Genomic DNA, 12,208 nt, shown 5'->3' on the forward strand with positions numbered 1-12,208 from the left:
TGAATACAGAACTAGTTCTAAATAACAGGATTTCTACAAAGTTCACACGTGGGGCTGGAGAGATAGCACAGCGTAGGGCATTTGCCTTGCAAGCAGCCAACCTGGGTTCGATTCCCAGCATCCCATATGGTCCCCTGAGCACCGCCAGGAGTAACTCCTCAGTGCAGAGCCAGGAGTAAGCCCTGTGCAACGCCAGGTGTGACCCAAAAAGCAAAAAAAAAAAAAAAAAAACCACATACAACAACAACAACAAAAGTTCACACGTATGCAAACTTTGTGGACGAAAAAATTGGTAAAAGAACCTACCTGGCAAAAAATCTGGGCAATGTGAAGGAAAAGGGCTTCACGTGATGTATTTTCCAATAACAATTTAGAAAACATTTTTCTGAAAATTCTATGTCATGGGCCGGTAATAGTAATTTTTGTAGACATCTTAAGTTCAGAGCTTTGCACTTTCCAAAACAATAATAAAATCCGTTCATATGTGATCCTCAAGAATACACTGTTAGAAAAGTAAACGGGGTGGGAGAGGGGTACGGAGGGGGCTGGAGCAATAGCACAGCGGGTAGGGCGGCTGCCTTGCACGCGGCCGACCCGGGTTCGATTCCCAGCATCCCGTATGGTCCCCTGAGCACCGCCAGGGGTCATTCCTGAATGCAGAGCCCAGCCCTGTGCACGATGTGGCGAGACCCCCAAAGCTGGGTCAGGACCAGGGACCGGGAGCCGCGAGGAGGCGCGGCAGCCGCAGGCGGGGACACCCTCTGCGCCCCCGGCCCGCGAGCCCGCGCCCGCCGCCGCTCCGCGCTTGACGACCGCGTTTGCAGCGTTTGCCGCGAGTGCCGTAAAGCGGAGCCGCCGCCGCCGCCGCCGCCGCCGTGGCGCGAGGTGAGTTTCCCGGGCCGCCTCTTCCGGGCGTCGGGCGGCCCCTCGGGCGCGGTGTCGCCGGGGCGTGGGGTGCGCCGCGAGGGTCTCCCCAGCCCCCCGGGCGCCTGCCGCCCGCCCGCGCGGAGGCCGACACGGGCCTGGGGCCGAGCGGCTCGGAACAGGCGCTTCCTCGTGGGCCACGTCCACCCGGCCTGGCGCAGCCAGTCGCACAGCTCCGCGCGTGTGTGAGCCGTGTGTGTGTGTGTGTGTGTGTGTGTGTGTGTGTGTGTGAGTGAGAGAGAGAGAGAGAGAGAGAGAGAGAGAGCGCGAGCGAGCGAGCCGGGTGTGTGCGTATGTATATGGTGTGTATGTATTGGAGTGTGTGTGTGTGAGAGACAGAGCCGTGTGTGTGTGTGTGTGTGTGTGTGTGTGTGTGTAGGAACTGGGTGTGTGTGTTTGTGTGTGAGAGAGAGAGTGGTCTGTGTGTGTGAGCCAGATGTGTGTGTGAGGGAGCTGGGGTGTGTGTGTGAGAGAGAGAGAGAGAGAGAAAGAGCTGGGTGTGTGTGTGTGTGTATGTGTATGTGTATGTGTGTGTATATATTGGAGCGTGTGAGAGAGACAGAGAGAGCCAGGTGTGTGTGTGTGTGTGTGTGTGTGTATAGGAGCCACGTGAGAGAGTAATGTGTGTGTGTATGAGAGAGAGAGCTGGGTGTGTGGGTGTGTGTGTGTATAGAAGACAGGTGTATGTTGAGGTGTGTGTGTGTATAAGCCGGGTGTGTGTGTACCCGTGTGTGTGTTGAGAGGTGTGTGTGTGGGGGTGTATACAGGATCCAGTGTGTGTGTGTGTGTGTGTGTGTGTGTGTAGGAGCGTGTGTGTGGTGAGGGGGTTGTGTGTGTATGTATGTAGATAGGAGCCGTTTGTGTGGGGTGGGGGGCCGAGGGGGTGTGTCAGGTGAGGGGACCTGGCAGGTAAGAGCAGCAAGGAAGGAACTGGCAGGGTGGGTGCAGCCTCGCTTTTTAGAGCAGTGGTCACCAGAGGGGTTGCGGAGACGAAATTGTGAGGGTCGCAGAATTTGAGGGACGCAGCCAGAGCTGAGGCCGTACCCAGTGCAGGAGAGGCTGGCGTCCAGCACCCTCCTCTCTCTCTCCCCTGCCTGCGCACCATCGCAGGAGGTTTGTGGGACCGCCCATTTCTGTGCCACTTGGGGAGCCCTGTAGAGGTCTGGGTGCCTGACTGCACCTGCACCGTGTAGGTCGCACTACTGCCGTTGTTTCCTGCTGCGTGAGCCATCTCAGTTTTCTTGAAGGTGAAAAGAAATCTAGATGGCCAGGGCACATTCTGTTGGTCCAGATAGTGGGTTTGCAAAGCACAGCCGCAGCCTGGGATGGAACATCCAAAGAGAATGTGGAAAGTTGGTCAGGCCGGACTGAGCTGTACAACAAGGACAGGCAGTTCAGAATCACCTGGACGAGTCTGTTGAGAGCCAGGGTGAAGACAAATCTGGCAGGAATAGATAGTCCTAGTTGAGCGTCAACCTGTGCAGGCGGTTTTTATAAGGCTGGAATATCCAAGCAGAATGGCTCTGGGTTGTACAGCCCCACAAAGAGGAAGGAACGTCTTATAAGTTTTCTCCGGAAAAGAAGACAAAAAGAAAAAAAATCCAGGAATTGATTTCTTGGCTTTAAGCTTCAAGGAACGTGGCCTCAAAATCAACTGCTATTGACAAATTCTATCAGTGCCGTCCGAAGATGTGCCTGAGTAAGGTGATGCTCAGTGTACCTCCGCATTTGAGATCTGATATTTCAAAAGGTTAAGTGAATTAGTAGTGAGCAGATCAAGAGACTTCATCCCCTTATAGTCTAATCTTCCAGGCTGTTTCCCTTCAATCCCAACCCTCACTGTTTCAAAGCAAACTAGTAGTGAAAGAAAAGGAACATAAGCAGTATTTGGGTACACTTGATTAGCATCCTTTGATAACCTTTTGGGTCACACCAACTGAAAATTATTTTGGTAGGTGTAGAGGAAAAATTACCATCCTCAGTTCTCAGGCTGATTAAAAATTATCGTACAGATCACTAAAAAGAATAAATTTAATTAGATGTATAAGGAGAAAATACATTCCTAAAGGTTCTAGAGTAAATGGAATAGCCTGAGAGTTTTTATTCTTGATCTAATGAATGGGCTAGGGAATGGAGTATCAATGGGAGGAGATAGTTTAACATGACAGGACAAATTATGACAAGCGAGATTCTCTAGATACTGCCTTGTCATGAATTTCTTGATTAAAAATGTTGGAAACATTGGTTCTTTTATAAGATAGCTTTTAAAAATAAAATCTTTCAAAAGTAGTTTTGTTGACGTTGCATTACTGAAACCCAATCATGAACTACTTTGTAACTGTGTATCTCAGGGTGATTCAATTTAAAAAAAGGTGGGGATGGAGAGTAGTCTGCTTGACCTGGTTATAAACAATAACTGGACATTGTTTTATTTATTTTTAATTTTTATTTTTAGACTTTTTGGGTCATACCTGGAATTGTTCAAGGGTTACTCCTCGCTCTACACTCAGGAATCACTCCTGGCAGTGCTTGGGGGACCATACGGGATGCTAGGGATTGAACCTGGGTCGTCTGCGTGCAAGACAAATGCCCTACCCACTGCACTATCACTCCATCCCCTGGACATTGTTTTAATTTAGCCATTTTAAAACTGACTGATAATAATTCAGAATCAATAGGGGACTAGGGAGATAGCACATAGTCTGGAGCATATACTTTATATCACAAGGCCTAGGTTTGATCCCCAGCACTTTCTGGTCCCTTGAGTACTGCAAGGAGTGTGCACTGAGCATAGAGCTGAAAATGGTTCCTGAGTCTTGCAGGTGTTCCCCACACCTCCCAATAAAAAGAGTAAAGACCTTTATGTTTAGTTGCCTCTCCTTTGTTTCATACTCCATATAATGTTGTTTCATTTTGGCAGATTTTAGTTGACAAAAAGAAATACCATTAATGTTGTTGTATGATCATGGTCTTCATAGTTTTAGCAAATAGAAAATGATTTATGCTTTAGTTATCTTTGTACATTTTTCTGTAGACCTACTGGGTTGTTTACATCATTGTGGACATTATTTCTCAAGTAATTTGTTTACCCATTTTTAAAGTGTTTTCTTCATATAAATGTCACCTCTCGAAATTGATGTGGCTTGTTTATTTATTTTGGGGGGTGCATCCCAGAAAGTACTCAGAATCTGGGATCCACTTGTTGACTGACGGTTCAATGTGAGGACCCAAGGATATGATGCTGCTAGTGCTCTGCGATGCCAGAGTTTACCCTGGGCACCCTGGTGGTGGTTGGGGCCTCCATGACTATGGTTTGTACATATGGTTCCAGGTATTGAACCTGGCAATACCTATACCATGTAATGCCTGAACTGAACCAGACTCGGTTGCATGCAAGACATGCACCTTAACCTCTATACTATCTCTCCAGCCCCTGGCTTTAAAAACTTCAAGACAGAGTTACCCAAACATATTTGACCTACTGCCCCCCTTTCAAAACACAGCTACTTAGTGCCCCTTCCCCCACTTTATCCCAGGAATCTATCTTTAGTTAGTTATAAAAAAATTTACAATGTACCTAAGCCTACTACCACCTTCCTTATTCCAACACCCTTCTCAAGGCAGGGGGCAGTGCAGCTCACTAGACAAATGACTTATTTTAAGATGGCAGACAAAGATGTTTTTGACCTCTTAAAGAAATACTCTGAAATTACTCTGAAACAAGTAGAATAAGAGGAAGATGCATAATTATATTTTTATAAGTTTTGATGTCCTGTAACCACAAATGGAACTATTTAAGAAAATGATTTTATATAAGCCAGAAGAGATTGAAAGAAGGTAGAGGTGACCGGGAAAAGAGAGACAACAGTTTTGTTTACACTAAGATCATATTGCATAGGAAGTAGGGGTGGGAGGTTCTTTCTTAGATTTTGTATAGTATGACTAGCAAGAATGAGCAAATGAGAAAGAACACTTTGATGTTCAGCAAATTCAACAGCACACTTGTTGAGACCAAGTAGAGTAACTCTTTCTTTCCTGTCACTGACATCTGGATAAAAAGTAATGATTAAACAGGTTTCTCTTGCCTTTTCTTAATTAATATTCTTCCTCTCTCAAATACATATGCACATAATACTCTCATACATTACTTTTTTGTATGTCAGAGAGTCTAGTCCAGAACACAGCCTTGTTTCTTCCTTCTGCAGTCCTCGTGCAAATAACTAATCTAGGTAGTATTTACACATTCAGAGATTAAGTGATAGTAAAAAGAAAATGAACACGATATCTGTGCAGCAATGCTATAAGAAGAAAGAAGAAAAGGAAAAGGAAGAACTAATGATAAAGAACCCCTGAGAAAACTATATTGGTCGAAAAAAAATGGAATGAAACAATTACTTCTTAAAAATAAGACTCAGTAACTATGAAATAAAGCTCCCAGAAGATAGCAACATAGAACTTCCTGACCCTGGCACCAAGCTGTCTTCACTGGGGCAACTCGGGGGGGGGGGGGGGTGTTGAATTCTCCTCCCTATCCCAGCAGAACCTCAGCAGCCAAAAACCTCTAGAACCCAACAGTGCAGCCATGCTCAAGGCCACTCTCCACAGGCTGAGACAAGCCTCACCTGAGGGGGAACTTGCAGAAAAACCCAGGTGTGTGAATTGTGACTAAGATCTCCAAGCTCTCAAAACAGGACTGAGTCTCCTCCCACAGCTCCCAGTTTTCCAGTAGCTTGGCAGTCACACCCACAAACTGCCTCTGGTGCCATATAATCTCACCAATGACCAAGATCCAGAGACTATGAAATAAAGCTTCCGGGAGAGAGTGACACACAATGTCCTGGAGCGCACAGCTGTGAATGCTGCCCTGCAACCTCTTATACTGTAGCCCACTGATGTACCAAAAGTAGCACACATATGTTTGGGCTTAACATACTTGCTTATAATCTCATACCAGGGCTTAAGTGGCTCCAGGATGAAATACAACAATCTTCACACACTTTCCTCTGATGGTTGTGGAAAGGTGCATGGTGGTGGGATTGGTGTTTGAATATTATCTGTAATGAACTACTGTGAAGAACTTTATAAAAATAAAATTAAAAAAAGAAAAGAAAAAGGCTCAGGAGGCTCAAGACATGGTAAAATGAATAGGAGAACAATATATGGTAAATTATAATCTGACAGGCTCAAGAAATTAAACCCAGAGAAATAAAACACCATATTAGAAGCAAAAGGAGAATTAAATTGTTTAAAACCCAGGAAAGGATATGATGATAGTTCTTCGAAGTTAAGCAAAGTGACACTGGAATAAAAAGAGATGAAACAAAAGCTTAACTCTAGTTCTGGAAATAGAGAACTCAACATTAGAACAGAAAAATATTCCAACATGTAACATTTCCACAGAAAAAGAAATCGATTCTGCATACTAAAAACATAATGAGGAAAATGTGTATATAGTTACTGACATCATTATATAATCCTAATTTTAAAAATATCGAAGGTAAGGACTTCCTATAGGGGAGTGGAACAGGATCAGATATTGCCAAAAAATATTTGTAGCGACATAGGTTTATAAATCTTCAAGGGAAGGAAAATGTGAATTTAACCTATTAATTGCTTTTTGGGTCACACCCGGCGATGAATAGGGTTTACTCCTGGATTTGCACTCAGGAATTACTCCTGACGGTGCTCAGAGGACCATATGGGATGCTGGGACTTGAACCCGGGTCAGCCGCATGCAAGGCAAACACCCTATCCACTGTACTATCGCTCTGGCCCCATATTAATTGATGACTATTTTTTAAAACCATACAAAGTAAATAGTACACGTAAATTCTTTTGGTAAACTGACAAAATTATCCAGTAGGTACATATGCTAGAGCAAGAGAGTTGAAAGGTAGTGCTGGAGAAATAACAAAATTAGCTTTGAGATTTGCAGTTGCAGCATAGAATTATAACATGGTAGAAATAGCTAATAAACTGAAAGACAAAAGGCAGGAAGTAGTATAAATTTGCTGATTTTCTCTAATTTTATGACTCGAACAAAGACAAAGCTTCGACATCAAATAGATGTATTAGTATATTTAAAGGAATAAAGATATATTTTAGGAACTACCTATAATATGTTTAACCAAAACTAAACAGCAGAAAGTAAGAAGAAATAGAATTATTTTAAACGCAGTGTCCTAAAGAAATATAAATGGAGCCAATTCTTTTATTTTTATGAATAAAAACTTTTGTCATAACATTTTTTATACTTGCTAAAAACTAAAAAATACACCATCTATTTATGAGAACTGAACACATCCTAGGTCACACCAAAAAAATATAAAAACAAAACAAGGAACTCTGACACATATAATGTCTGTTGACAAAGCTTTTTTTTTTTTCTTGATGGTGAGTTTTAGTATTGTCATCAAAATTTTAGAAATGCCAGTTCAAAGACCCTATACCAGATCTGCTGAATTCAACTCTGGGGAAGAGACTATCCAGTCTGTGATGATTTTGTATAAATTTCCCATTTATATTTTCAGGTTTTAGTGATAAGAGTTTTGTTCTTTCATCTTAGAACTTTAGGCGTCTTTTTATTCTATGCTGAATACTATATATGAAAAATTTTAACAATTTATTTTGTTTCTTTAGAAATAATATTGGTTCACAGAAAAGATTATCTTCTTATCCAAAAAGATGAAACCAATTGGGTTACTGTCAAATGACAACCGAGTGAGCACCATAGACCAATGAGTAGGATCAATAAGAACGTGATTTTGGCCGTTTTAACTTTGACCAGTTCAGCATTTCTGCTGTTTCAGTTGTACTACTACAAGAACTATTTATCAACAAAGGTAATATTTTTCTCCTTTCTCTTCATTTAACTTTATTTTATCTGAATATTTAATATTTTACCTGAATATTATTTAACATGTATGTTTTAAATAACACAAAAGACCAGTTTTTCAAATTCTTACAAGATATTTCTTACGCAGATTCTTATTTTTGTGGGACATTGAGAACAATTAATTGCATTATACTGGGAGTAATGCAAGTAAGGGGTAGCCACTGAGCACATCTGGTGTGACCACAAAACAAACAGCAACAACAAAATGCAGTTAAATATTATAAAAATTACACAGTAAAGTCCAGTATTATAACACAGCATTACAGTAGCCTATGGGCATAAGAAATAAAAACAGTGATTTGGAAAATTTTGGCTTCTGAAGGTCACACTGAAATACTTCATTTCTCTAATCCACAAGGTTGAGAATGTATTTGTCAATTGTGAAAAGTTACCAAACACTCCCAGTGGGGCTAATTATAATAGTTGCTAATTATTGAGAATTGTGCAACATATACTCCATGCTTGATTTAACCATAAAAACCAGTTACCCAGGGGAAATACGGTTTTTGTATTTATTTTTTTTTAAATCCTGATTTGATAGAATTACTCTTCAGAAATAAATACTAACATTTCTCTCACATTAAAAGGAAGAACGCTTTCTTTCCAAAGTTGAATTTTCTCATGAGATGCTAGGAGAAATGAATGTTAATAAACATATTTAGACTTCAAATGGGCTATTTTGATTTGACTTGCTTTTTGTGCGCCCAATTTCTCAGGAGAAGAATGTGCATTGGATAGCTGCTAGCCCTTCTCCAGCCCAGTCACTTGAATGAGTGGTATGGAATAGACCAAAGTGTAACTAACCCAGCTGATTCATAGAGCATTTTTTTTTCCTTCTTCTCTTTAAATTTTTTTTAACTGTGATTTACAGAGTTCTTCATAATACAGTTGCTTCAGGCATATAATGTTCCAACACCATTACCATCACCTGTGTATTTCCCTTCTCTCCACCAATGTCCCTAGGTTCCCTCCCACCCTCCAGCCTGCCCCCTTAGCAGGCATATAATAAATTTATTTCATATGACTTGCTCCTACAAAACTTAAAGGTATAGCAAGTGGAATTATTAGAAAAATATACCACTAAAAGTCAATATATATTTGATTGCTAAATTATTTTAATCAATATAGATGTTAATTCATTATTGAAAATACATAAAATCTCTTAGCAAGCTAGGAGTAAATATACCTTTCTGAATCTAGTAGAAGGCAACCATATGCATTCTTAGTGTTATACTCAGTGTTAGGAAGTTTGTTCTAGGGAAGCTCTTTGATGTGCCTTGGAAAACTAGTTTCAGTGCTGTGACTTCCCTTAGCTGTTGCCTATCCATGAAGCTATGTATCATTCCTTCAGATCTAGTTGGATTGAGTATTCTTGGTGAGATATTCATCCAGAACACCTTTCGTTGAGTTTTTGTGCTGTATATTTCTATATTCTTCTGGCTTGCAGAGTTTCATTTGAATTATCTGTTGTTCATCTTTATGGGTTTTCCTTGCTGCTTGGATTTTATCGTTTTTGAGTGCCATTTTTCTAGTTTTCCTAGTTGAATCTATTTTCTGTGAGACTCGTCGGGCCTCTTGGATCTTGGTGCCTATAATCCTCAATTCTGGGAAGTTCTTATCTATAGTTTCTTTAACTTTTGCCTTTCTACCCTTCAGGGACTCCAGTGATTCTTATATTGCTCCTCTTAAGCTCATCCCATAGTTCTCTGGTATGTTGTTCCTTTTTTTCAGACTGTTTTTCACTTTCTGTCGTTTCCTAGCCATTTCCTCCTTCTCATCTTGGAGCTCCTCTGTCTTTTCCTCAGCTTCTATTATTCTGCTTTTTCAGAACTTTATTGACTCTTTTAAATATCACCTATCATGTTCTTCATTTCTGTCATTTTTTACTGTAGTAGTTTCTATTTTGGGAAATGTTCCATGTGCACTGGAGAAGAATGTGTATTCTTACTGTAGCAGTTTCTTCATTTTGCTTCTTATACCCTCTTGAGCTTTGCTGACAACCTGTGCTATTGTTTTTTTGAATTTGTTGACCATCATCATCATAGTGTCACTAAAGACATTGAGGATTTGCTGGTATTGTTTATGTCTTCGGCGATACTGTTTTCTCTCATTTTCTAGTGTTCTTCCTGTGCTGGGAATGAGTCTTCGTAGTTAGTCTTCTAGGAGATGCTGAGGAATTTAGTTTAGGTAGCTGTCTTTCTTTTCTGCCCATCTTCACCAAATGACATTAAAGAATAACTGTGAGCACTGTAATTTATTGAGTAGATTTGTCAAGGGTGTGCTTTAGGAACTGTGATGTAGGCCCATTTATATGGTACAGGTGAAATGTGGAGGTTGCTGGGAACTAGCCAGAGGGATGCTACCTCTCGAATGGGATTAATCCCAGTGATATCAACTAGAATCAGGCCTCACCTGGAATGATGGAGCACCAGGCAGAAAGTCAGGAGCTGTGGTGTCAATCTGTGTATATGGCTCAAGTTGGGTTTGGAGGCTGCTGGGAGCTAATTGAATGAAAGGGACTCTACCTCTCACTGGATTAGTCCCATTGATCTGCTGGAGGGAGGCCTCATCTGGAATGGTAGAGCAGAAGGCAGAGGTCTTCTCATAGACTTTGAAGGACAGAATAACTGTATGAGTCTATAAGAGTGTGAATAGTTTTAAATTGGGGAGATAAGCTCAAAGATCTATAGCACATGCCTAACCTCTCAGTTTGATCTCTGACAGTACATGGTCCTTATACTACCAAGAGTGTTGTCTCCCCAACCCTTCAAAAAAGAAAGATTGAGGAGGTTTATTATTCAGTATTGTTATGGTATAAACAGTGTAATATGGGGTATTTAAACTCATTTTATCTGTATATAGAGAAACTCGCAGAAATATTAGATAACTTACCTACCCAGACATCCAGTTTCAGTCCTTTAGCAGCTAATATGCTTAGCTTCTTTTTTTTTTCCAGGCTATCTTTCATTTTGTTTTTTGTTGGGGGACAGACACACTCAGCTTTGTCCAGGACTTACTCCTGGTTTTATGTTCAGGGATCACTCCTGGCATTGCTCAGGGAACCACATATGGTGCTGGAGATTGAATTGGAGTCAGTGTCTGCAAGGCAAACACCTTACCCTTTATATTATTTCTCCAGCCCTTCCAGGTTTTATTATTAAAAAATGTCAAGGGGCCAGGGAGATATAGTTCAAAGGCCTGGAACATAGTCCTGTAATTTGATCTCCCACACTGCATGACTCCCTGATCACCATTGGGGTAGCCTTGTTAGCCCCCAGCACTGCTGGGACTGAGTAGTACTCTAAAACCATCTTGCTGTCAGATGCACACTTCTGGGCCTAATATTGCCATGAGTGACTTGCAGGTACCAGAGCACCACTGGGAAGCCAAAATATAGACATCAATACAAGTTAATCACAATAAAACAAAGCAAGCAAACAAAACTGGCAAGTGTTTCCAGCTGTCTTGGCTATTCCATAACTCTTGGTGTAACATTTTCAACCCATCCCTCATTATCTTCTTAGTTCCTTTAATAGATTATTTTCTTTGCTCCTGTGGGTCAAATATGCACATTGTAGTTTGTTTGTTTGGTTGGTTTTCGGGTGACACATGGCAGTGCTCAGTGTTTACTCCTGGCTTTTTGCAGGGATCAAGGACCATTTGGGGTGCCCAGGGATTAAACCCTTAGTTGACTGCAAGGCAAGCACCTCACCTGCTGTACTATTTTCCCCATCACCTGCATTGTAGATTTTTGTTATATATTGCAGTTGTTCTTCCTGATTATAAGTGTGCCTGATTTCCTGTACTTTTTCTAAATATGGAAATGATAACAGCATAAGAGCAATAGTAATGCATCTGTATCCAAGATGCTTTTGGTTCATACCATAAACAAATCTCAAAGACCAAGGCTTCTAAAATTCTCTTGACATTTTCCTTATGTGGCAGTCAAAACTAGAAAATGAAGTAGTGCAGATTGGCAGGATTCTACATTTGTACTTTAGTCATAAACTTTCCAGCTATCAGGGAATCTAAGAAAGCAGGTGTTTACTGTCGGTATTGTTTTTAGTTTTGTGGCCAGATTTCAACAGAGAATGAATTGGGGTGTGAATGTGGGGTCAACCAAGCGACTAGACAGACATGTTTGGTTTGCTTAGTAGACGTGGGCAGCATGCACTTGACATGATTTTAATTTTTATTTCAAGAATCTGAGTAAATCATATTTTTGTTCCCATTTTCCCAGAAATATGTTAGACTTGGGTAAGAGTGTTTATTTTGTTTTGGAGGCCACATCTAGCAGTGCTCAGGGGCTACTCTCAGCTCTGTGCTTGGGAATGACCTGAATGGTTCTCAGTGGACTATGCATTGCCAGAAATCAAACCTGGTTGCTAT

At 41.3% G+C, this 12,208-nt stretch overlaps 1 protein-coding gene across 2 annotated transcripts in view; it reads left to right on the top strand.

Annotated features, from left to right (window-relative positions):
- Positions 1-859: 859 nt before the first annotated feature.
- Positions 860-12,208, top strand: part of FKTN (fukutin) — a 100,934-nt gene continuing 89,585 nt past the window's right edge. For both annotated transcript variants that reach the window (XM_056117334.1, XM_056117333.1), the window contains exons 1-2: positions 860-885; positions 7,564-7,766. In XM_056117334.1, coding sequence (XP_055973309.1) covers positions 7,662-7,766 — 105 coding nt within the window. In that variant the 5' untranslated portion in view covers positions 860-885; positions 7,564-7,661. The remainder of the gene's footprint in view (positions 886-7,563; positions 7,767-12,208) is intronic.

Source organism: Sorex fumeus, unplaced genomic scaffold (assembly GCF_029834395.1).
Source record: "Sorex fumeus unplaced genomic scaffold, SorFum_2.1 ptg000034l, whole genome shotgun sequence".
Lineage (NCBI taxonomy): Eukaryota > Metazoa > Chordata > Mammalia > Eulipotyphla > Soricidae > Sorex > Sorex fumeus.